The sequence below is a fragment of the Cnephaeus nilssonii genome, assembly GCF_951640355.1.
Source record: "Cnephaeus nilssonii genome assembly, chromosome: 13".
NCBI classification, from domain to species: domain Eukaryota; kingdom Metazoa; phylum Chordata; class Mammalia; order Chiroptera; family Vespertilionidae; genus Cnephaeus; species Cnephaeus nilssonii.
Window position 1 is genome coordinate 3,574,114 of NC_137084.1, and position 21,961 is coordinate 3,596,074.

Below are 21,961 nucleotides of genomic sequence, written 5' to 3' on the forward strand. Positions count from 1 at the left end.
ACGGCTCCGCCCCAGACCCCGACGCAGCTCCCAGCTGGTTAAATGAATGGAAAGGAAAGTTGTTTCTGAGGCCTGTGTAAGTCAGAGTAATGCCAGATGGTACCGTATTTTCTGGTGTATAAGACGACTTTTTAACCCAGGAAAATCTTCTATATGCCCAGTTATCTTATACGCCAGAAAATACAGTATGTCCTGAAGATACTTTTGAAGAGATCATGTTTTAAAAGCTAAATGACTAACCTTTTTATATATATTTTTTTTAATTGATTTTTTACAGAGAGGAAGGGAGAGGGAGAGAGAGTTAGAAACATTGATGGGAGAGAAACATCCATCAGCTGCCTCTTGCACACCCCCCACTGGGGATGTGCCCGCAACCAAGGTACATGCCCTTGACCGGAATCGAACCTGGGACCTTTCAATCCGCAGGCCGACGCTCTATCCACTGAGCCAAACCGGTTAGGGCATGACTAACCTTTATTTGTTCTTAAATTTTAGAAGTTCAATCACTCCCAAAGTGTACATACTACCTACTTGCAAGAACATTTCTAGGACAGTAAATGAGACAATTTCTGCTCCTAATTCTGCCTCAAACAGACCCAACACTTGCCGGTGGTCTTGATCCGGCATCTAGAAGGGTTCAGGAACCTGGAGAAGGCGCTGTCCGTAAATTAATCAAGAGTCCAGAGAGGAAACATAATTTTGAAAGGCATTATGGGGAGTCAGAGAAGACTTAGTTAAAGGAACTAAGTTCTCCTTGTCCCAGGACCCCTTGCTTTTTATTAACACAATTTGTCCTAAGGCAAGGTGGAGATATACACATCAAAGGGTAGGGTTTGTATACACAATCCATTGTCAGTTTGGAAGAATTTGCCTACTGCTGTTCAGGTGTTTGGCCAGGAGGAGGCAATAACATGTAGATTAAGATGCCCTGAGCTGTCTGGCAGCAAGCAATCATCCTTTCAGGTTTGGGGAAATGCCCTCAGCCATCTACAGATGATTCAGCCCTGCTGACATGCTGGAATTGGCTTCCGGCAAACACTTGCCTCCTGCGGGCCTCAACTTCTGACCTGTAAAAGGAGGCTTTCGAACCAGGTAAGTCCTTCCAGCAATGAGACTGTATGTGATCCTTCCCCTAATGGTTTTACATTGTGGGGGAGCTTGTTTTGGAGTTGGACAGATCTAGACTCATGTCTGCTATTTATTAGCAATGTAACTGTGAGCAAGTGACTCAGCTCTTTGGAGCTCATATATATTTTTTAAATATATTTTATTGATTTTCTACAGAGAGGAAGAGAAAGGGATAGAGAGTTAGAAACATCAATCAGCTGCCTCCTGCACACCCCCCACTGGGGATACGCCCGCAACCAAGGTACATGCCCCTGACTGGAATCGAACCCGGGACCCTTGAGTCCGCACGCCGACGCTCTATCCACTGAGCCAAACCAGTTTCGGCTCATTTTTTCATCTGTAAAATGGGTATGATCTCTCATATCTCAGACATTTTGCAAAGATCATTTGAGATCATTTATGTAAAGGACATTGGGACAACTGGGGAAATTTGAATATGAACAATTGAATATTAGCTATTTCACTAATGTTAAAAAAATTTAGGTGTCATAACAGTATTTCTACTATATTGGACGGAGTGGCTTAGTTGGCTGGGTGTCGTCTGGTATACCCAAAGGTTTCTGGTTCAATTTCTAGTCAGGGCACATGCCCAGGTTGTGGGCTCTATCCCCAGTGCGGGGTGTGCAAAAGGCAGCCAATATAAGTTCCTCTCTTACATCGATGTTTCTCCCTCTCCTTTCCTCTTTCTCTAAAGATCAATCAAGATATACTTTTTATATATAGCAAAATTAGGGGTAGAATGTCATTTGCAATTGACTTTTAAAAAAATATATTTTATTGATTTTTTTTACAGAGAGGAAGGGAGAGGGATAGAGAGTTAGAAACATCCATCAGCTGCCTCCTGCACACCCGCTACTGGGGATGTGCCCGCAACCAAGGTACATGCCCTTGACTAGGATTGAACCTGGGACCCTTCAGTCCGCAGGCCGATGCTCTATCCACTGAGCCAAACCAGTTAGGGCTGCAATTGACTTTCAAATGAGTCAGCAAAGAACAAAGAGACCGATACACATACATATTTGCAAATGTGTAGAGATTAAACAAGTAGAGCAAAATGTTAAATTTGAAAATCCATAGTCCGTATGTAAGGGTTCATTGTACTAATCTTTTAACTTCAGTGAAAGTTTGATATTGTTAAAAATATCCCTTTGCACTCGCTTGCTTTTTTCTCGAGCTGCTACCGATGCTAACCGTGTCGAGTCACACTCGACATCCGAGTGCAAAAGGATATAAAGTAGGGGAGGGGGTGGAACACTGGCCACAAATTCTCCCTCTTCCAGGAAGCCCTGGGTGAACACACCTCCACACAGGCAGCTTCTCATGGTAATTAAACACGCCAGCCCTGGCTTCCAACAAAATTTCTGAATGTTAAAAGGGAAAAAGGATGCCTGGCCGTCGTAACTCAGTTGGTTGGAGTGTCTGTCCCATGCACCACAAGGGAATCACAAGAGAATCTTGTGGTGAAAGGTGTTGGCTTCGATTCGGTGTCCAGTGCGTACAGGAGACACCTGATCACTGTCTCTCTCTCCCCTTCCCTCTCATAAATAAATAAATAGGCAGAATAATGCTTGGTCTTCACTTTATTAAAAACATAATCCAGCTAAGGAAGCAGGGACAAACATGACGAAGCGCTCTGCCCACCCGGGTGACACAGCAGCAGTGGCGGGGCTGGTATCAGGACCCGACCTCCTCAGCCAGCTCTACATCTATATGTGGTCAGAAGTGGCAAGTTGGAGCGTCACTCACTCAAGAGACGGGCTGTCACGGAGGCTGGCTCCTTGATGCCTTGGCTCAAGCCCACCCTGTGGGTCCTGTGTCACAGACCCCTTCTCCCGGCCCATCCCCAGCCCTGCACTCAGTCACACACATCTCAGCCAGAACTATGGGCTTTATTGCAAATGGAGTTGGCTGCTAAGGAGCCGCCTCTCCGATCCTTCTTTTCCACGCTGCCTCTCAACACATCCCTCCAGGCAGGTCACTAGGCCATTATGGAAGAGGAGTCTGGGGAGAGTGAGAAGGTGCAATGTTTTCTCCAAAGTCTTCTGGAACAAGCCCTGAGCCCGCCTGGCTCCAGGTGAGAATCTTGTGATGAAAGGGGTAGGATTTAGCTCCCACCTTCAAGGTCCTCCATATCTACATCCTGGGGGGGCTTGGTCTTCTTTTTTGGTTTAGGCTGTGGTTCACCAGTCCTGGCTGGCTTTGCAGGGGCTTCCACTGAACAGAGAGAAAGCAGCAGCATTGAAGAACCCAAGTGGAATCAGGCTGCCCCCTCAGCCCACCTCTGCCCCAGCCTCACCTTCCATGGCTGCTTTCTCTTTCTGGGCAAGCCGGATCTGCTGGAGGAGTTTTCTGCGCTTCTTCCCAGACAGAGTAATGTTGGCACGGGCACTGGACCTGACGGGTTGGCAGGAACAAAGATCTGGGTTAACCTGAACCACACAAACCGTACAAGTGGTTCTAGCTATTAAAAAGGTCTTTGGCCCGGCTGGCGTGGCTCAGTGGTTGGACATCGACCTATGAACTAGGAGGTCACAGTTCGATTCCCAGTCAGGGTACATGCCTAGATTTCGGGCTCGATCCCCAGTAGGGGGTGTGCAGGAGGCACCAATCAATGATTCTCTCTCATCATTGATGTTTCTATCTCTCCCTCTCTGAAATCAATAAAAATACATTTTTTTAAAAAAGGTCTTTGGATCCACATCAAAGAACTATTTAAAAATCTGGGCTCTGAGGTAGTAAGTTTAATTTCAACACATCAAGTACTTAACATTAAATGTTAAATTTTAATATATTGTAGAAACTTGTAAGGGGAAACTTTTTCTCCTCTATTCTAGATACTTCTAACATCAGATTGGGGGAGGGGGGGTTTAAGTCCCACATCAAACAATTCTCCAGTTCTCAGCAGACATTAACTAAGTAAGTGTCCTACAATTTATTCTCCCCCCCCCCCTACAATTAAAAAAAATATATTTTAATTGATTTGAGAGGATGGGATAGGGAGAGAAACATCAATGAGAGAGAATCATTGATTGGCTGCCCCCACCCTGCACGCCCCCCACTTGGGATCAAGCCAGCAACCTGGGCATGTGCCCTGACCCCCTGATGGGGAATCGAACCCACCAACTTTCAGTGTATGGGATGATGCTCCAACTAACTGAGCCACACTGGCCAGGGCGAATGTCCTGTAAATTTAATTCAACGACACTATCTACCTGTACTTCCGACCCACCTGCTGTAAAGCAGGGTTCTCATAACCCCTTTTCCAGACTCCATAATTTGTAAGAAGAGCTCACAGAACTCAGGGGAACATGGACTTGAGTTTACTGATTTATCATAAAAGGATACAATTCAGAACAGCCAGATAGAAGAGATGCATAAGGTAAGGTATGGGGGACGGGGGAGGCCAGACGGCTCCATGCCCTTTCCAGGTGAGCCACCTTCTAGCATCTCCAATTCACCAACCAGGAAGCTCATCCAATCTCTGTTGCTCACGACTTTTTTATAGAGTTTAATCACCAGCACCCCCACCTTGTGAGGTTGGATTTTCCAGTCCTCTAACCACTGGGTTTTTCTGGTGACCAGACCCACCCTGTCACTCAGGAGCATCAACCTAGGCGTGCTCACAAGGGGCTCCTAATGAAATAAGAAACGCTCCTCTCACTGGGAAGGTTTTAGGAGCTCTGTGCCAGGAACCAGGGACAAAGGCCAAATAAAGAAGTTTCTTATTATAAACTCTGCAGAGATCGGCGATGAGGAATTCAGTGAAAGAAGGGCATGGGAACTCTTCTCCCAGGCGAGGGAGTTCCTGAAACTCCCACGCAAAACCCCACAGCGCCTCCGTGAAAACGCACCCAGCTGTAGGCACCCCCCCGCGCGCGCTTTAGATGTGACTTATAAATAAACTGAGGCCCAAACACAGGAGCCGCGGCCCCGCACAGACGCGAGTGCGCGGCGAAGGCAGAGCGGTGCCGGCGGCTCCGGAGCTCGGCCCGGGGAAGGGCCCGCGGTGCGGGGGTGGGGTGCCGGGGAGGGGGCCGGCACTCACGCCCGCTTCTTGAGGTGGTGCCGCGTGATCAGCCCTTCGTCTATCACGGCCCCGACCACCCGGTGCTTCAGTCGCCGCTCCCGGTTCAACACCCGCCGTCGCTTGAACAGTTTCTTCTTCAGCTCCTGCAGGGGAGGAAGACGCCGCTCAGGCGGAGGCCGCGCCCCGCGCCCCGGCTTCCCCGCACCCGGCGACGCCGGCCCACCGACCCCATCTCGGGGGGATGAGAGGGCCCGGGACGCCGCGGAAACGCGGTCGGCGCCCCCCGATAGTCACCGTTCGCGGCCGGTTGATCTTGCCGCCCGGAGCACCCATGGCTGAGCAGCTCTGTCGGCTTCGGGTCCACGTTTCCGCCGGACGCAGGGTCCGTATGGGCCCCGCCCCCTCGGTCCTCCGAGAGCCAATCGCAGCTCGGGGGCGGGGCCTGGTGCTATGTAAGGGAGCTCAGCGGGCTCCTCTGCCTTTCCCGTGACCGCTACCGAGTGAGTGCCGTCTCGTTTTGGGTGCCTGTGGGGCGTGCGGGGGTTCTGGGCTGGGCTTGCGGACCCTCCTCTTCTTGGCGGGGTTCGGGCGTGCGGTCCCGGTCCCCGTAATGTACGGAGGCAGAGGGAGAGGGCTCCGGCCCCCTCGGCGTCATGTCTTCGGTGCCGGCGGTTTCCAGTCCGCCGGTTCTATCCTCAAGCGCCGGGACACGGCTCTCCGAGAAGCAGGGCAGAACCGAGGTCCCCCCCCCCCCCCGCCCCCAGCCGGGGTGCTCATGCCTCCTCCTCTCGTTTCAGGTCTGAAGCCGCCGCAGGATCCGGAGCCGTCATATCCCCTCCTTTTCCACTTCCCGTTGCGACCAATAAAGGCCAAGGCCGTTCGTACCGTTTAGGTGTGTGTCCGCGTGCTTTTTCCGAGGCTGCAGAGTTAGGCTGTGCACGTTATTTAGGAGCGGATTTTGCAAATCTCCTCTTGAATCTCAGGCTTGTGTGGGGAGTTCGGGCGACTTTGCCGGCGTTTCTGGATGGCCGCGCTGCGACGAACCCTCCAAGTGGCCACCCTGGCCGCGGGGACACGCCGCGCCTTGGCGGGTAGGAAAGACGGGCAGTGGGAGGGCAAGGTGGTTTCTTCCTGACCCGGGAGTCTAGCGTGGCTGTTAAAGTCACGTTACACTGCGTCACTTTTGCAATGGTTTGACGGAGCTCGGGTGACACGTGCCTTCCGCTCGTGTCCATAGGCTCCCTGGCCGGTAGCTGCCTGGCGGACCGCGGCCTCTGGGATAAGCTCCACGCCCAGCGCCGGCCGGGCAGAGTCCCCACCTTCGACTGGTTCTTCGGGTATGAGGAAGCCCAGGGCCTCCTCCTGCCGCTGCTGCGGGCAGCCCAGGCCGCCTGTCCGCTGCGGGTGCTGGACGTGGGCTGCGGGACCTCCAGCCTGAGCGTGGGCCTCTACGCCAAGTGCCCACACCCAGTGGACGTGCTGGGGGTGGACTTCTCTCCTGTGGCCGTGGCCCACATGAACAGCATCCTGGAAGGTGGCCCAGGCCAGACACCCCTGTCCCCTGGGCACCCTGCCTCCCGCCTCTGCTTCTTGCAGGCTGATGCCCAGAACCTGGAGCCACTGGCTTCCGGCTCCTTCCAGCTAGTGCTGGACAAGGGCACCTGGGATGCTGTTGCCCGAGGTGGTCTGCCCGGGGCTCACCAGCTGCTGTCGGAATGCCTGAGGGTCCTCAGCCCCCAGGGGACCCTGATTCAGTTCTCAGATGAGGATCCTGACGTGCGGCTTCCCTGCCTGGAGCAAGGGTCCCCCGGGTGCAGTGTGACTGTGCAGGAGATGGGCCCTTTCAAGGGCATCACCTACTTTGCTTACTTGGTTCAAGGCTCTCATTTAAAGACATAGTGTTGACCCTAGAGTTTCTGTTGGGTGAGGAGAGATGGAGAGAGCTTTGCCTTTGCAAGATGGCTGGAGAGTAAGGATTTTTATCCTGGCTGCCATGTTTACTAACCAGGTGCACCCAATTTTGACTGCCCGTTTACTCACCAGCAAGGAAGGAATAATACCTGGATTTATGGGTATTACGTACATTGATAGCTGAAACCTTTAGCAGAACCAGCCCATCGAGAAGATAGAAGTGGATTATTCCCCACCCCCAACTAACAGGAACTTCTAAAAGCAGCAGATAAGAATTCTTCATCCAAATCCCAGCATCGACTGATTGATGTGTGACCCAGTGGCCTAACCTCTATAAGCTCATTTTTCTCACCTGTAGGAGGGAAGATTGCGAAAGGTCAGGCAGAAGGGCTCATAGACAAACCTAAGGTCCTAGGTGAAATGTTGAGAGAGAACTAACAACACCCTCAGCTCCTGGGCGGCAGGAGATGGCGGCATCCCATTAAGTGGCTTCTACAAAGAGGACTGGGATGGGGGGCTTCCTGACACTGTCCTGGGGGATCCAGCAGGCATCTTGCTCTACCTGTCCCTGCCCCGAGCTGAGTTCTGGATTACAGGCTCTTAAGAGAGATCTGGGGTCCAGTGGGCTGCATGTCCAATCTGGGTTGGGGGAGGGGAGTTAAAGAGCCCATTAGCAGTGAGAAATGTTACTGATAAATGGAACTTTCCAAAAACTGAAATGAACTTGTGATCTTTTTTCACTTCAGGGCAAATAAATGTTTTGCTTTTTACTAAAACACATGAATTAGTGATTTTTGCTTATGAAAAAGGAAGATCCTAATGTCACAGCCTTAGTTTCCTCCTGAGGAGAAAGCGTCTCCCTCCTTGGGTTCTGAAAAATCATGAAGTAGAAGTAGCACAGTGCCTAGCATATAGTAAATGCTCCCCCAAAAGCTTGTGACCGTATACAGGCGGGTGAGATCTGCAAGAGAAGACTTGCCAAATGTGAGCTCTCACTGGGCAGTCAGATTTGGGGGAATTTTATCTTTTCTCCCCCCACGGCAAACTGAATATTTTAAAATATTAAAAATACATATTAAGCACTAGCTGATTTGGCTCAGTGGATAGAGCGTCGGCCTGAAGACTAAAGGGTCCCAGATTCTATTCTGGTCAAGGGCCTTGCCTGGGTTGCGGGCTCGATCCCCAATGTGGGGCAAGCAGGAAGCATCCAATGATTCTCACCATTGATGTTTCTATCTCTTCCTCTCTGAAATCAATAAAAATTATTTTTTTAAAATATATTTTATTGATTTTTTACAGAGAGGAAGAGAGAGGGATAGAGAGTTAGAAACATCGATGATAGAGAAACATCTATCAGCTGCCTCTTGCACACCCCCTACTGGGGATGTGCCTGCAACCAATGTACATGCCCTTGACCGGAATCGAACCTGGGACCTTTCAGTCTGCAGGCTGACGCTCTATCCACTGAGCCAAACCGGTTTTGGCAATAAAAATATTTTTAAAAAAATACATATTAAGCCCAGTGTGGCTCAGTGGTTGAGCGTCGACCTATGAACCAGAAGGTAACAGTTCAATTCCTGGTCAGGGCACATGCCCAGGTTGCGGGCTTGATTTCCCTGTGTGGGTCGTGCAGGAGGCAGCCAATGATTTTCCCGCATTGATGTTTCTCTCCCCCTCTCCCTTCCCCTCTGAAATCAATAAAAATATATTTTAAAAAAACATATTAAAAGGCATGACCCAGCTGACATCAGAACTGCTCTCTAAAGTTCATCAGCTACAGCAACCACCTTGTCCTTTCCCTCCCACGTCAACATTTTCTTCACTGTGTTGACTGAACATCGGTGTGCCTGGCACTGCTTAATGCAAGGGACAAACTGAGTCCTGTCCAGAACAGCCGTGTCACAAGGGCTCCATTGCACCTGCCACCCCCCTCACCTGGCTCTTCCCTTTGCTCCTGAAGGAGACCTGGGCCCCTTCCTCATCAGTGAGCAACAGCAGCTCCTCACGTGGCCCCCGGAGCGCCCCCCTCTCTTCGCTTACTCAGAAGCTCCTACCACAACGGAGGGCAGCTGGGTCTTTTGAGAGACAATCGGCATGGGGACAGCAGGGGTCTTGGGCTCACTTGGAGGATGAGCCAGCAGCAGCACACAGGGTGGAGAAGTACTAACCTGAGCATCCTGGTGACCTTCAACTCTGTCCGTTTCTCTGTCTTTCCAGAGCGGGTGGGTCAGCCTCAGATTTTCTGGGTGCTGCCAGGAGCCTGGGCTACCTCTAGCCCAAGGCGCATCCTTGCTGCTCCCTGGCACAAGTCCGTGCTGCTGATTTTTAGAGTGCAGGGTGGTGGAACTCAGTAGAGTTCTGAACCCCTGCCCAGTGCACCCCCCAGACTGCTCCTTGATCTTCTTTGGAGCCTGGCTCCTTAATCACTTCTGAGGAGAGCAGGATGGGCCTTCCAGGGGCGGAAGAAATCCCAAGACTGGGATAAGAGCTTTATTTCTACTCACTCCCTTTCCCTGGTGACACTGGGAAAGGCAGGAGGAATAGCAACAGGGGAATCTGGAGTCCAGCCCTGTGAGTGGAGAGCCTTGATGGACTGGGAACGTCCCGATTCCTTTGCCTGCTGGGCTTCCCAAGTTGACATATTTCCTTATCTTTTAAGTGAATGTTCACGTGGTGTTTACTATTTTCCAGGAACTGTTATAGACACTTTATGTAAAAACTGATTTAATTATCCGAAAACGATGGCACCGAGACTGTCACTAGCCCCATTCTCCGATGCAGACACTGGGGCACCAAGAACTTACTAGTAAATGATTTTGTCCAGACACAACGAAGAGGTGTTTTCTTCTCCAAACTGGAATTTGGGTATGCGACCCGAAGTGTAGAGTTTTCATGATTTAATAAATATATCCCAAGAGTATATAGCATGATGAAAAATGTAACAAGTTTAAACACATTTTTCCTTAGCTTTTGTTTATTGCCTTTGAGAGAGAGATCCATTTGTTGTTCCACTTCTTTATGCATTCGGTGTCTGATTCTTGGATGTGTCCTGACTGAACCCACAACCTTGGTGTATCAGGACGATGCTTAACCAACCGAGCTACCCGGCTCAACAAGTTTACTTGTCACACGTTTATTAACCAGTAAGATAAGGAAGAACTATATAAACACACTCTTCCCAGCGCAGTGCACCTGGCTCTGCGTCTGTGTTCAGAAGTTGAAGGGACTGAAGGGGATGGATGGACCGTGTGTCCAAGTATCTGGATGTCCATTGTGTGCACTGAGCCAGCACAAGTCACTGCGGGCGACCACGGAGCACGGGCCTGGCCTCCTTCCCGCTCTTGCCTGCTCCAGCCTCTCCCCATCAGGAAACTTCGGAACTGGGCAGTGGTAACAGCCGCAGCAACCATGGAGACGCCCAGTGGCCGGTGAGCTCGGCGGGTTAGGGCGTCCTCCGATACGCCCAGGTTGCGGGTTCCATCTCCTCAGGGCGCAGACACGAAGCAACCTTTAGTGATCTCGCTCCACAGGTCCCGCGCTCCGCCTGCAGGGCCAACGCCTTCCGGACACACTCAGCCTCCTCGATGCGCTCCCCCTTCCGGGCCAAATCCAGACTTCCGCCTCGGGCGCTCAGGTCCCCTCTAGCCGGCCCTTTTCTATGGTGTCCGCCGTGGGTCGCTCTAGCCCGCGCAGGAGCCGGCGAGACGCGGTGCCGGCCTCTCTAGGCTGCGGGAGACCGCGGTGGCGCCTCGCTGGTCGTGCGGTCGGCGATGGGGTTCTGGCGCAAAGCGCTCATCTCAATCGCGATCCTGGGTGCGTGGGCTGGCGTGGGCTCCGCACTCTTTGTCCTCGTGACCCCGGGAGAGGAGCGGGTTCAGGCGATGCTGAAGGTGGGAGCACTAGGAAAAGCGAGGTGGGGTGGGTGGGCAGGCGGCGTAAGCCCCGCGCTTGGGGCCGGAACTGCGAACCTCTCTCCCGCAGGAGATGCCAGGGCAGGACTTACGGAGCCGGGAAGAGGTGGCCAGGACCACGCAGTTAGTGATGGCCGCTCTGCAAGAGGCAGCTGCCACGCAGGAGAATGTGACCTGGAGGAAGAACTGGCAGAGTGGCGGCGGCGGCGGGAAGTCAGCGTGAGCCGGGACCTGCACCGTGGGCGCGGGGAGCTCCGCTCCGGCACAGGAGCGGGAGGCGGCCTTTCTCTTCCAGGGACCTGGCGGGGAGCCCGGGCTGGGGGAGCTGCCGCCGGGTGAGCACTTCCCCCCAAACCCTGCACTGACTGCGCGTTCATGTCCTTCTCGCGGGCCGGCGCCATCGGATGTGGTGAACTGAAGGAACCAGTAAATCACGTTCCTCCATCCAGAAAGCGAGCCGTGAGGTTTGATGCCTGTAAATGTCTCCTGTTGTGGGGTCGGTTCTGTGGGCTGGGATGGCCGCAGACCCCAGTGCCCCGCTTCCCATGGGGGGCCGAAGCCCAGTAGGCACAGCGATCACGTTTTCAAAACACAAGTCAGGTCATGTGCGTTTGAGTGTACTTTTGGGGGTAACGGAGCGACATTCTCGAAATCAGAACTGCCCTGGAAAACCTTGTAGCGGCAGCTGCCCAGAGGACACTGGCGCCTGCCATGCGGTTGGAGCGAGCTCCTAGCACTTAGCACGTGCCTCTTCCGTGGCCACTAGCCTGGGAGCCCGTTTGCTTGGAGTGGAAGCGTGTTTGGAGTCGGACAGACTTGATTCAACTCCAGCATGTTACACGTTTCCTCGGAGCCTCAATACTGCTCTGTAAACGGTGACGCTTACCTTAAGGGCGTCATAATAATTTAGAAAAGTAAAGTGTAGGGCCTGGCAGAGCAGCCTCAGTAAATAGTGGGGTTTCCCCTCAAGGTCTCTCTGTAGTTGTGTCTCTCTGTAGTTGTCAGTCCGAGTCCAGTCAGAGGATCTACTGGAAGTGAGGTTGCAGCCCCACAGCCAAGTCTATTGCTTGGCGCCCCTTTTGTCCTTGCAGGAGAAAAAGGCTGCTTTTATTACATAAATTTAGCCAGAACACTAAATACAGAGGCATAAACCCAGATATGAGCATTGGTGCCGTTTTCAACTGCTGGATGAAGTCATCCGCTGAATACAAGTCATGTGTGACCTTTAGCTTGTTTGTGGCCCTTTCCTAGCCTGGGATTGAGGGGAAAGTCAGCAGCTGTTTGAGGGAACACTAGGGTCAGGTGGTCAGCGGCTGTGAGGCAGGTTCCGATAAAGGTGCTTGGCACCTCGAGTTGGGCTCCCCAGGATCTGTAACCAGCTACCTGTGTCAGCTTGGGCAAGTCCTGTGCTTTAGTGTCTGCGTCTCTAAAAATGGAATAATTGTACCTACTCCTAGGTAACAATAGTACCTTCCTATCTCAGTTAATACTTGTAAAATACTTCCAAGGTCACTAATGTTCCTCCATGTTTAGAAATGGCCACATAAAAAATTATCCTTTTAGCAGCTAGTAATTACTGGGGACTTATTTGGTGCCAGATACTGTGCTAAAGCACCTTTTATTGACATGTAATCCCCACAACAACTCCAATCGACATGTACTATCATCCCTATTTCACTGAAGAAGTAAACTAGGCTTAAAAAATCAAGGCACATGGCTAATAAGGAATCCAAGCTTACGCACCACCTTCCCAGAGGAGCAAAAGGTGCTGTCCACTGTACTCTCCCCCCCCCCCGAAGCATGTCCCCCCTCAACTTGCCCAGCAACTAATCAGACCCAGAGATCAGAAACAAGTCTCTGTTGGAAATGTAAGGTGAATGGCATTGTTCTGAAAGCATTCCCTTTAGTCTTCCTCTGTCTCAGCTTAGTCCCTCCCCGTCCTTCAGGAAGGAGTCCGGCACATAGAGAACTCAGAGGGGCTATTTATTAGGAAAGAGATGTCAGTGCTTTATCAAAGATGAAGAGGTCGGCCAGGAGGTGGGATAAAGGCCTCTCAGCTGGGACATTTCTTGGCCACAATGAGGACAGCAGAAGGCACAAGTCCTGAAGACGAAGGAAGAAAATGGATTTAACCACACACCCCCACTTTTTGTCTCCCAAATTCCTGGCCTCACACCTTCCCCTCAAAGTCCCTTCTCTTGGCATCCCTTCCTTCTCAGGCATGTCCCCTGTCACACCCAAGTCCTGCTTCAGGTGCCACGTGTCATACCCAGCTCCTGCAGAGGCCGCTCCATGTCAGCCTCTGAGAAGGCCCGCCGGGGGAAGCCGCTGAGCAGCTGCACGGGGTCCTGGTCCCCGCCGGGCTCCTCCCCTCGGTGGAGCTCCACGTAGAGCCTGACAGCTGCCAGCTGCTCCCGCGCCCGGAACGTCTGGGTCAGCGAGGTCCCGTCTGGCAGCCGGACCTGGAGGGCAGCTGAGTGTCACTGAGGGCGGGACCCAGGAAGGAAGAGCAGAGCAGCGCGGCTCCTCCTTCCTCTCGGATCGCAGCGGCAGCATCACCCCTACAAGCCCCTCGGAGCAATCACTGCCGTGCTGCTTCACTAAACGACGGAGAGAGAGACAGGCTTCTTGCTCCCTCACAACCTAAGATCCCACAAAACTACCTGGAAAAATACCTCATAAATGAGTAAATGTTAGCTCCACAAACAGCTGTGTCACAAAGCCAATGGAAGCATGAACAAGGAGGTAATTGCTGAGTAAGAGGGAGGTAGGGATTTAAATAAGACTGGGCAAGTGAAATTTGATATCATTCCCGAGAGTAGAGAAGGTAGGATTTCAAAAGTCATGTACAAAGAAGGGAGAAGTTTGGCAAAGGAGACAACTGAAAAAAGCTCTGGGCCCTAGCTTGTTTGGCTCAATGGGTAGAGCTTCGACCCTCAGACTGACAGGGCCCGGGTTCGATTCTGGTCAAGAGCATGTACCTAGATTGCAGGCTTGATCCCTGGCCCTGGTTGGGGCTCCTGCAAGAAAGAGGCAACCAATTGATGTCTCTCACATTGATGTTTCTCTCTCTCTGTCTCTCCCCCTTCACTCTCTCTAAAGATAAAAAAACCCTCAGGTGAGGATTAACAAACAAACAAAGCTCTGGGCAAGGGGCTTTAAAGGCCAACACAGGTCCTAGGGCAGTGATGGCGAACCTATGACACGTGTGTCAGCACTGACACGCGTAGCCATTTCTGATGACACGCGGCCGCATGCTGAGGATGAAACATTTGCTGCTCCTGAGGATGAAACATTTGCGAAATAAATGTTTTTTCCTCAAAGTGACACACTACCCGAGTTATGCTCAGTTTTTTGGCGAAGTTTGACACACCAAGCTGAAAAGGTTGCCCATCACTGGCCTGGGAGCAAGAAGAATGAGAATCAGTACCTGGATGCGGCACTGGTCATATTCCCGCTTGCTGGGAGGCTCCTGGCTGGGAGAGGAGGGAACAGAACCTGGCTGGGCGGGTGCGGCCGGCTGAGAACTCACACTGCCACCATACTGGAGGAGGAAGCAAAGCACTCCATCAGGCACTCACCAGCGCAGGAGAAACAGTGAGCCCAGCCTTCCCTCTGAAGCAGGAAATGGGACTTATTGGCCTCATCCACTTCATCCCTGTGTCTTCCCAATCGCCTACCTTCTTGGCTCTCTCTACTTTGTCTCTTTCAATCTTTTCTCGGACTCTTTGCCTGGAATGGCGACAGGAAGAAAGTAGGTCAGGCACTGACAAAGCAAATATTGATTCCTTTCTCAGCTCTTACCCAACATGCCCACCTGGCTGCTATCTCTTCGGCCTTTTCCCTCCTGCGCTCCTCCGCGGCCCGGCGCATCTCATCTTCCTGCAGCCGCTGCCTGGCCGCTGACAACTCTTGCCCTTGTCTCCGGCGCTGCCGTTCCCGTTCCAACGCCTCCCGCTCTTCTCTTTCTTCACGCTCCCGCTGTTTCTGGGCCACCAGCTCCAACATCCTGTATTGCCGAAAGGAAAGAGCTTAAGGGAAACGAACGTGGAGTGGAAAGGTGAGTTTATAACAAGGGACTCGGAAAACACAAATCCGTGAACGTGTCCCAAAACAAAAGGGAAATGCCGAGAAAGGATAGGGAATGTGGCTAGTTCGAGACACTCGGATCAGACTGTGCCCTGGGGAGAGAGAGGTGCAAGGTGACCCTCAAATGCAAGATCGTTCCTGACCATATACCTCTTAGTCTGCTCCTGTCTCTCCTCTTCACTCAAAATGAGTTTGCCTTCTTCCGCGGGGGACCCAGGTCCTACAAACAAGCAATCGGTATTACTCCGGCCATCTTCCTCGGGCCCCTCCACAGTCACACCGCGCCCCTCGGTCAGGACCTTCGGGGCCACCCTGCTCCGAGGAGGTGGGTTCCCGTCCCAGGACATTTCCAACGGGGGTCGCCAGCGGCTCGTCCACATCGGGGTCGTCTTCGTGCTCCATCAGCCTGGCAGAGAGAGTGGGCAGGGAGGTCGACACTGCGGCTGCCCTCCCAGACCCCCGTCCCTGCCCCGGGGTGGGCGCTCACCAGTCCATCGCGGCCTCGATGCCCTGGTTCCCTGTGAGGGCCAGAGCCTTCTCCCTGGGGGCAGAAACACCGTGATAGCGCCCGCGAGCCATGGTGACGGTCAGGCTGGGGGGCGGGGGGGAGGCCGGACACGCCCGCGACCCCCGCGGGCCGGGGTTGGAGGGGCTCCCTTACGCGCGTCCCCTGGGGAAGCCCATCTCGATGAGACTCTCCAGAGCCGTCAGCTCCGCCATGACGCCGCCAACGCCGCCTCCGCGGGGACCTGGGGGGACGAGAGGAGGGTCAGGGGTCAGTGAGGGGCGCTCCCGGCCCGCGGGCAAGCCCGCCCCCCACGGACGGCCCCGGCCAGGCGTTCGCTCCCTCACCCGACTCTGGATCCGCCGCGGACACTGCCGAGAAGAAAGCGGAGGGGAAGTGGAAGTGCCCGGATCTGTTTGGGTCACGTGGCGGCGGACGTGGACGGGGGCCGCCGAGAGTCAGAAAGCACAAGCCCGACCCTTCCGCCTGGACCGCGCGGGGCGGTAATCTCGCGAGAGTCGCGAAGAGCGAAGAGGCACCTAAACAAACCCCCGCGCCTGACCGCGGTGGGTAAGGGGGTGCGGCCCAGACACCCGTGGGCGGATCTGGACGGGCACACGACACGGTCCCTTGGGCAACCGGTTGGGAAGTGATTGGCACTGTTTATGCGGAGCCCTGGCCGCGTGCACGCTCTTTGACCCGCTCGTCTCTCCGGGGAACGGAGCCGGCCTCTGCCTGACTGCCTAAGGGATCTTTGGAAAACACAGCATCTTACCCTGTCATCACCTCCCTGCCTAAAAGCTCCATGCCTTGCCAATCCCTTAGGACAGCGGTCTTCAGGCACTCGGTATGCCCCAGGAATTTTTAAAACAACGCCACCTTACTAGTCAGGGGCACTGACCTCTTTTCCTGTAGGTTGTCAAATTAAAAAATGACAACAGCCAACACAACAATAGCGTCCAGTGTGAATGGATCAAAGTGATATCTTTGGGGGGGGGGGAGGGTCAGATCTGCAAAAAAACATATTTTTTGGTGTGCTGCAGAATATTCGTAATTAGTGTATGTGTGCCATGAGATGAAAAAGGCTGGAAATCGCTGACTTAGGAGGAAACGGAGTCTGGCTTCCTCCTGCCAGCCCCTTTTTGTTCCAGTCCCATCTGGAAGGTGAGGATGACTTAGGTGCATGGCGAGACTGTATTGTGTCCATGTGAGCAGTTCGCAGTTGTAGGTTCCCACCGGTTGAGGGTAACTTGTGCTTATTGCAAAACAAACCCTCTCCGTCCTCTGGGTCTTTGCACTATCAGTCCCTCTGCCTGGGACGTCCTGCCTCTTGTGGGCTTGGTCACCTCCCAGTCAGTTCTTTGGACTGGACTCTGGGTTTGCTTTTACCTTTTATTTACTTGAATTTTTGTGAGTTTATTTGAGCCAAACTGATGACATGAAGCAAAATTTCTAATGCTCCCTGGGTTTGCTTTCTAAGGGAAGCCTGCTTTGTCCATCCCAGCTCCACCTCCCAGCTCCAATAATTACCCCATTAAGCATTTATACCCCTGCGGTGTAGTCCTTGTGGATTACGTAGCCCCACTACCTAGGCCCGTGGTCGGCAAACTGTGGCTCGCGAGCCACATGCGGCTCTTTGGCCCCTTGAGTGTGGCTCTTCCACAAGATACCATGGCCTGGGCGAGTCTATTTTGAAGAAGTGGCGTTAGAAGAAGTTTAAAAAATTTGGCTCTCAAAAAGAAATTTCAATCGTTGTACTGTTGATATTTGGCTCTGTTGACTAATGAGTTTGCCGACCACTGACCTAGGCTATTAAGAGGCAGAGTAACAATAAGTTGATATTGATAATATATGCACTAGAGACTTTAGATGATTAATGCATATTTAATCATCACAACAATCCGTATGATATAGGTAACATCATTAGTTACAGGAAATAGACACAGAAAGATGAGATAATGTATCTGAGGTCACAAAGCTGGTACGTACGTAGCAGAGCTGGGATTCAAAACCTAGTGAATTTAGCGAATGCAGTGTGAGTTCACTAAACCGCTGTGCTATGTTCCCTCTCCATGGTGGAGTGAAGCGCATCAGCTTTGGAGTCGGGAAACTTGAGCCCAAATCCTAACTCAACTCACTACATGTAGCTTCAAACCACTTAGAACCTAAACTTTCTCATCCGTAAAAAGGTGATACCATCTCTTGGAATGATCACAAAGATTGAGAATGCATGCAATCTCCCCTTTTTATTGAATTTATTGGGGTGACACTAGTTAACAAAAGTATACAGGTTTCAGCTGCACAATTCCACAACACATCATCTGTATACTGTATTGTGTAAACATGTCTTTGATAATTAAATAGTTGGCCCTCATTATTTGTAAACTAGAGGCCCGGTGCACAAAATTTGTGCACGGGTAGGGTCCCTAGGCCTGACCGATCAGGGCTGATCGGGGCCTTCTGGCTGCCAGCCTGGGCCTTCTTCGTTCCACACCACCCCCTGGTGGTCAGCACATGTCACAGCGAGTGATCAAACAACCCGTCTCTCAGTCAAACTTCCGAGGGGACACTTTGCATATTAGCCTTTTATATATATAGATGGATAAGTACTGAGGATGCAATAAGCAAAAAAGGCACTGACTAGTGATAAGTGGCCCTAGCTGGTTTGGCTCAGTGGATAGAGCGTCAGCCTGCAGACTGAAGGGTCCTAGGTTTGATTCCAGTCAAGAGCACATGCCCAGGTTGCTGGAGGCCTGCAGGAGGCAGCCGATCGGTGATTCTCATCATGGATGTTTCTATCTCTCTCCCTCTCCCTTCCTCTCTGAAAGCAATAAAAATATATATTTTAAAAAAGAGTGATTAAGTGTATTCTAGGTAATAACTATCTTCTAAATTTATTCTAAAGGTCTAATAATAAGAGTGATTAAGTTGTATGGCTTGCCTCTTTGACCTACTTCCAGGTAAGTACCCTATAGAGATACACTCACAATGTGAGGATGCACAAACAGGAGGTCCATAGCAAAAACTGGAGACAACTTAAATGTTCCAACAAAGAGCGATGGCTGCTGTTGGTTAAGGAGAACCCTCCGATGGAAAATTATGAATCCTTTAACGTAACTAAGGAGGCTATGAGTTACCAACCAGGAACATTGTCCATAAGAAACAAAGTGAAAAAAAGAAAATGCACTGGCCTGGCCGCGTAGCTCAGTTGGTGAGAGCTTCGTCCCACTATGCCAAGGTTGTGGGTCCCATCCTTGGTCAGGGCACATACAAGAATCAACCAATGAATGCATAAGTAAGTGGAACCTCAAGTCAATGTTTTTTTCTCTCTCTCTCTCCCGTCTTCTCTCTCTCAAATCAATTTTTAAAAAGCCCTGTCTGGTGTGGCTGGAGTGTTCCATGCACCAAGAGGTCACCAGTAAGAATCCCGGTCAGGGCACACGCCTGGGCTGTGGGCTCAATCCCCAATAAGGGGCATGCAGGAGACAGCCGACCAATGTTTCTCTCTCATCAATGTTTCTCTCTCTCCCTCTCTCCTCTCTCTCTAAAATCAATTAAAAAAATAAGTAGCTTTAAAAAAATTAAAAAAGAGAAAATAATTGTATTACATAAAGACCTGCTCTGCTACAAGCAATAGTGTCTTGAGGAGGAGGGGAACTTTCACTTTACACTCTCCAGTATCACGTGAAATTTGTATGTGTTACTTTGATGATTTTTTAAAAAAGTTGTAAGACCAATATAAGTGAGGATTATACTCTTTAGCAACATACGACTTTTCTACATCCAATTCACTTAGAAATAAATTCAAAATTATGTATACTACTCTGAAGAACAGGTGTGTGGCTGGGGAGTTGAAGAGGATTATGAAAATGAAATGTTCTCCTTTAACGTTGTTACGGGGGGTACACAATAAACAAGTTGGGGGAAGAGGAAAGCCCTTGGTATTATATTATTATTTATTATTATTTTTAACTGGCAAGCTCGGCCCAGACAGCAGCTTGAGCTGTTTCCCCCCACCCCCCCCGCCCCCCACGTCAGTCATTTATCTCCACCGGCCAGACCCGGGTGGATAAGTCAGGTGTGCGCAAGCTCAGTAGCTAAACAAAAGGCAGGAGATGGGGTCTCCGGCCCCACACTTCCACCCTGCGGCAGCTTATTCTCAAAGCCCTTCCAGGGGTGCATGGCAGGGGTTGCTAAGCAACGCCAACAAGGCCAAGTGTGGCCCCGGCCTGACGTGTAGGGCCCGTGAACTAAGAATGGCTTTTCCATGTTTACAAACGGTGGCACGGTTACATGAGTACCTATATAATGTCTTCCATTTTATCCTCTGGATCCGCAAAACCCGTTATCTACCATCTGACCCTTTAAGAAAGGACCCCCTCTTTCTACTCCTTCCCCAACTTCAGCCCCAAGAGACAGTCTGGGACCCGCACGAGCTCTCGGGGCGCGGGCTCCGGGGGCCCGGGCTGCGTGGGCAGCAGCGGCCCGCACCTCCGCGGGGAGCTGGGGCTCAGTTCGCCCGGCGGGGGCTCCGCGGGGGCCCGGTGCCCTCGGGGTTGGCGGCGCGGGGGCGGCGGGGGCGGCGGGGGCAGCCGCAGCGCTCCCGCAGCCAGAAGTGCCAGGCCAGGGCGCCGCAGCTCAGCAGGGCCAGCGCCGCGCCCACGCCCACGGCCGCGTGGACCAGGCTCAGGGGCCGCGGGGGCACGACCACCCGGCCGCACGGCCCCAAGGCAGGGCCGCCCGCGCCCGCGGAGCCCTCGGGGGCCTGGCCGCCCGGCCCGGGCCCGGGCGCGCTGCTCTCGCCCGCCGCGTTGGCCGCCACCACGCACACGACGTACGCGCCCCCGGGCTTCAGCCCCTTCAGCTCCGCGCGGCGGACGGTGGCGTTGAAGGGGCCGCTCTTCCGGGGGGGCCCGCCGCCCTCCCACAGCAGCAGCCAGTAGCGGTGGACCGGCGAGGAGGGGGCGCACCAGCGCACCTCGGCGCTGCCGGCCTCGGCCGCCACGTGCACGTCCCCCAGGCGCGGGGGCCAGGGCGGCCGCGCGGGGCTGGAGAGCCCGGGGCACAGGCAGGCCGTCGGGCCCGCGCTCTGCAGCTCTCGGCACGGGACCTGCAGGTGGCGGCAGCGGTCGTAGTCACAGAGGACCGGCGGCCCAGGTGTCCGCGGGGCCTCCTCCTCCTCCTCCTCTCCTACGGCTTCGGGGGCCCAGGGCTGCGCGCCGGGCACCCCGGGGAAGGCGACGGCCAGGAGCAGCCACAGGAGGCGGGGCGGGCCCGGCATGGAGCCTGGAAGGGAAGGGGTGGGTCAGGAACGGCTGCCGGGCCCCCATGCCACCCAGGCCCCCCTCCACGAACCCTGGGGACTAGGAGCACCCCTGGGGCCGGGAGAACAAAAGGGGAGGGAAGGAGACACCCACACTAATTTGTCCACCAGTTTCTGAGCAGCCCATGTGCTGGATTTCGGGCAAAAAAAATAAAATGTGGTCGGACGGGAGACAGCTGGGTGGCCAGCAAGGTAGGAAGCACTAGAAACAGTTAATGAATAAACCAAGTGCTTGGGGGCGCGGAGCGGGAGAGCAGGAGGAAGTAGTTACTCAGCCTGGGGAAGAAAGGTGGCCCCCAATCCCCGCTTGCTGCCCAGAGAGAAGATCCAAGTAAAACAAGTATCAGTCAAGGACACGTGCAAGCACCAGAGCTGAGGAGGGAGGGAGAGATGGAACAGAGGGGGAAGGGAGACCCACGCCCCACCTGTCACAGGAGTCGGGGTCCCTGCCTGTTCCCCACCTTCCGGCTCCTGGCCCCCCCTGGCCCACCGCAGCCTCACCAGTGCGCAGGCCTTGCCGCAGCGGGGATCTGTGACCAGACCTCAGTGGACGTCAGGCCCGGGGTCTCCGGGAGCACCGGCTGCGCAGTCAGGTCTCCTCTTCAATTCCAATTCGTTTTTATACCCCGACTGTGAGGTCACGCCGAGCCCCCCTGCCCCTGCCCTCCTTTCCTGGTGAGCACCAAGAGGCGGGCTGGTCCCGGCAGAGGGCCTGAGTCACAGGCCGGGGGTGGGGGAGCCACACGTGTGCTTGCAGCTGGAGGCTCGGATGCCTGGGTTCTGAACGGGACTGGAATGTGGAAAGCAGCCAGCAGCTGAGGAGCCGAAGGCTGAAGTCGTGCCAGGGATGAGGGACAGGGAGGGGGCCACCTGGCTGGTATCAGAGAGGAAAACAGATGTGGACAGCATGTGGCCCAGGCTACCAAGTGCTGTTTCAGTAAAAATCATACCACATCCACGGCTGTCATTTCCTGTCTTCTGCCTCCCAGTGGACGGAGAGGGAGGGGTGCCGAGCCCGGAATGATGTAGGCCAGCTCTCCACACCCGCCCGACACCATCCCACTCCC

General features: G+C 53.3%; 5 protein-coding genes across 7 annotated transcripts; 2 read left to right on the plus strand and 3 right to left on the minus strand.

Annotated features, from left to right (window-relative positions):
- Window positions 1-2,690: 2,690 nt before the first annotated feature.
- On the minus strand, window positions 2,691-5,623 carry LOC307109098 (uncharacterized protein C11orf98). Of its 2 annotated transcripts, XM_079787657.1 has the most exons (5): window positions 5,450-5,623; window positions 5,174-5,298; window positions 3,425-3,522; window positions 3,244-3,342; window positions 2,691-3,129 (listed from the first exon to the last, which is right to left on the minus strand). In XM_079787657.1, the coding sequence occupies exons 1-5, from the start codon at window positions 5,486-5,488 to the stop codon at window positions 3,107-3,109; spliced, it is 384 nt and encodes a 127-aa protein (XP_079643783.1). In that variant the 5' UTR covers window positions 5,489-5,623; the 3' UTR covers window positions 2,691-3,106. The 2 variants fall into 2 exon arrangements, with proteins under 2 accessions (XP_079643783.1, XP_079643784.1); XM_079787658.1 differs by having other exon boundaries at window positions 2,691-3,342.
- On the plus strand, window positions 5,535-8,383 carry CSKMT (citrate synthase lysine methyltransferase). The gene is made up of 4 exons (XM_079787656.1): window positions 5,535-5,655; window positions 5,953-6,047; window positions 6,139-6,246; window positions 6,393-8,383. The coding sequence occupies exons 3-4, from the start codon at window positions 6,180-6,182 to the stop codon at window positions 7,052-7,054; spliced, it is 729 nt and encodes a 242-aa protein (XP_079643782.1). The 5' UTR covers window positions 5,535-5,655; window positions 5,953-6,047; window positions 6,139-6,179; the 3' UTR covers window positions 7,055-8,383.
- A 2,306-nt stretch (window positions 8,384-10,689) lies between these two features.
- UQCC3 (ubiquinol-cytochrome c reductase complex assembly factor 3) lies at window positions 10,690-11,429 on the plus strand. Its single transcript, XM_079787659.1, has 2 exons — window positions 10,690-10,956; window positions 11,048-11,429. The coding sequence occupies exons 1-2, from the start codon at window positions 10,837-10,839 to the stop codon at window positions 11,198-11,200; spliced, it is 273 nt and encodes a 90-aa protein (XP_079643785.1). The 5' UTR covers window positions 10,690-10,836; the 3' UTR covers window positions 11,201-11,429.
- Window positions 11,430-12,939: 1,510 nt separating this feature from the next.
- On the minus strand, window positions 12,940-15,980 carry UBXN1 (UBX domain protein 1). Of its 2 annotated transcripts, XM_079787654.1 has the most exons (10): window positions 15,919-15,980; window positions 15,728-15,815; window positions 15,554-15,607; window positions 15,366-15,472; window positions 15,217-15,286; window positions 14,795-14,986; window positions 14,658-14,709; window positions 14,408-14,521; window positions 13,247-13,439; window positions 12,940-13,080 (listed from the first exon to the last, which is right to left on the minus strand). In XM_079787654.1, the coding sequence occupies exons 2-10, from the start codon at window positions 15,784-15,786 to the stop codon at window positions 13,031-13,033; spliced, it is 891 nt and encodes a 296-aa protein (XP_079643780.1). In that variant the 5' UTR covers window positions 15,787-15,815; window positions 15,919-15,980; the 3' UTR covers window positions 12,940-13,030. The 2 variants fall into 2 exon arrangements, with proteins under 2 accessions (XP_079643780.1, XP_079643781.1); XM_079787655.1 differs by lacking the exon at window positions 15,919-15,980 and having other exon boundaries at window positions 15,554-15,658; window positions 15,728-15,801.
- A 3,636-nt stretch (window positions 15,981-19,616) lies between these two features.
- LRRN4CL (LRRN4 C-terminal like) lies at window positions 19,617-21,904 on the minus strand. Its single transcript, XM_079786852.1, has 2 exons — window positions 21,396-21,904; window positions 19,617-20,857 (listed from the first exon to the last, which is right to left on the minus strand). The coding sequence occupies exon 2, from the start codon at window positions 20,850-20,852 to the stop codon at window positions 20,082-20,084; it is 771 nt and encodes a 256-aa protein (XP_079642978.1). The 5' UTR covers window positions 20,853-20,857; window positions 21,396-21,904; the 3' UTR covers window positions 19,617-20,081.
- Window positions 21,905-21,961: the final 57 nt, after the last annotated feature.

Coding starts and splice junctions, on each gene's coding strand:
- LOC307109098 (XM_079787657.1), bottom strand. CDS start 5,488: ATGGGTGCTCCGGGCGGCAAGATCAACCGGCCGCGAACG. Junction 3,343..3,424: donor AGAGAAAGCAGCCATGGAAG/GTGAGGCTGGGG, acceptor CTCTCTGTTCAG/TGGAAGCCCCTGCAAAGCCA. Junction 3,130..3,243: donor AGATATGGAGGACCTTGAAG/GTGGGAGCTAAA, acceptor CACTCTCCCCAG/ACTCCTCTTCCATAATGGCC.
- CSKMT (XM_079787656.1), top strand. CDS start 6,180: ATGGCCGCGCTGCGACGAACCCTCCAAGTGGCCACCCTGGCCGCGGGG. Junction 6,247..6,392: donor GACACGCCGCGCCTTGGCGG/GTAGGAAAGACG, acceptor TCGTGTCCATAG/GCTCCCTGGCCGGTAGCTGC.
- UQCC3 (XM_079787659.1), top strand. CDS start 10,837: ATGGGGTTCTGGCGCAAAGCGCTCATCTCAATCGCGATCCTGGGTGCG. Junction 10,957..11,047: donor GGGTTCAGGCGATGCTGAAG/GTGGGAGCACTA, acceptor TCTCTCCCGCAG/GAGATGCCAGGGCAGGACTT.
- UBXN1 (XM_079787655.1), bottom strand. CDS start 15,786: ATGGCGGAGCTGACGGCTCTGGAGAGTCTCATCGAGATGGGCTTCCCC. Junction 14,522..14,657: donor AAGTAGAGAGAGCCAAGAAG/GTAGGCGATTGG, acceptor TTCCTCCTCCAG/TATGGTGGCAGTGTGAGTTC. Junction 13,081..13,246: donor GCGGCCTCTGCAGGAGCTGG/GTATGACACGTG, acceptor CTTCGTCTTCAG/GACTTGTGCCTTCTGCTGTC.
- LRRN4CL (XM_079786852.1), bottom strand. CDS start 20,852: ATGCCGGGCCCGCCCCGCCTCCTGTGGCTGCTCCTGGCCGTCGCCTTC.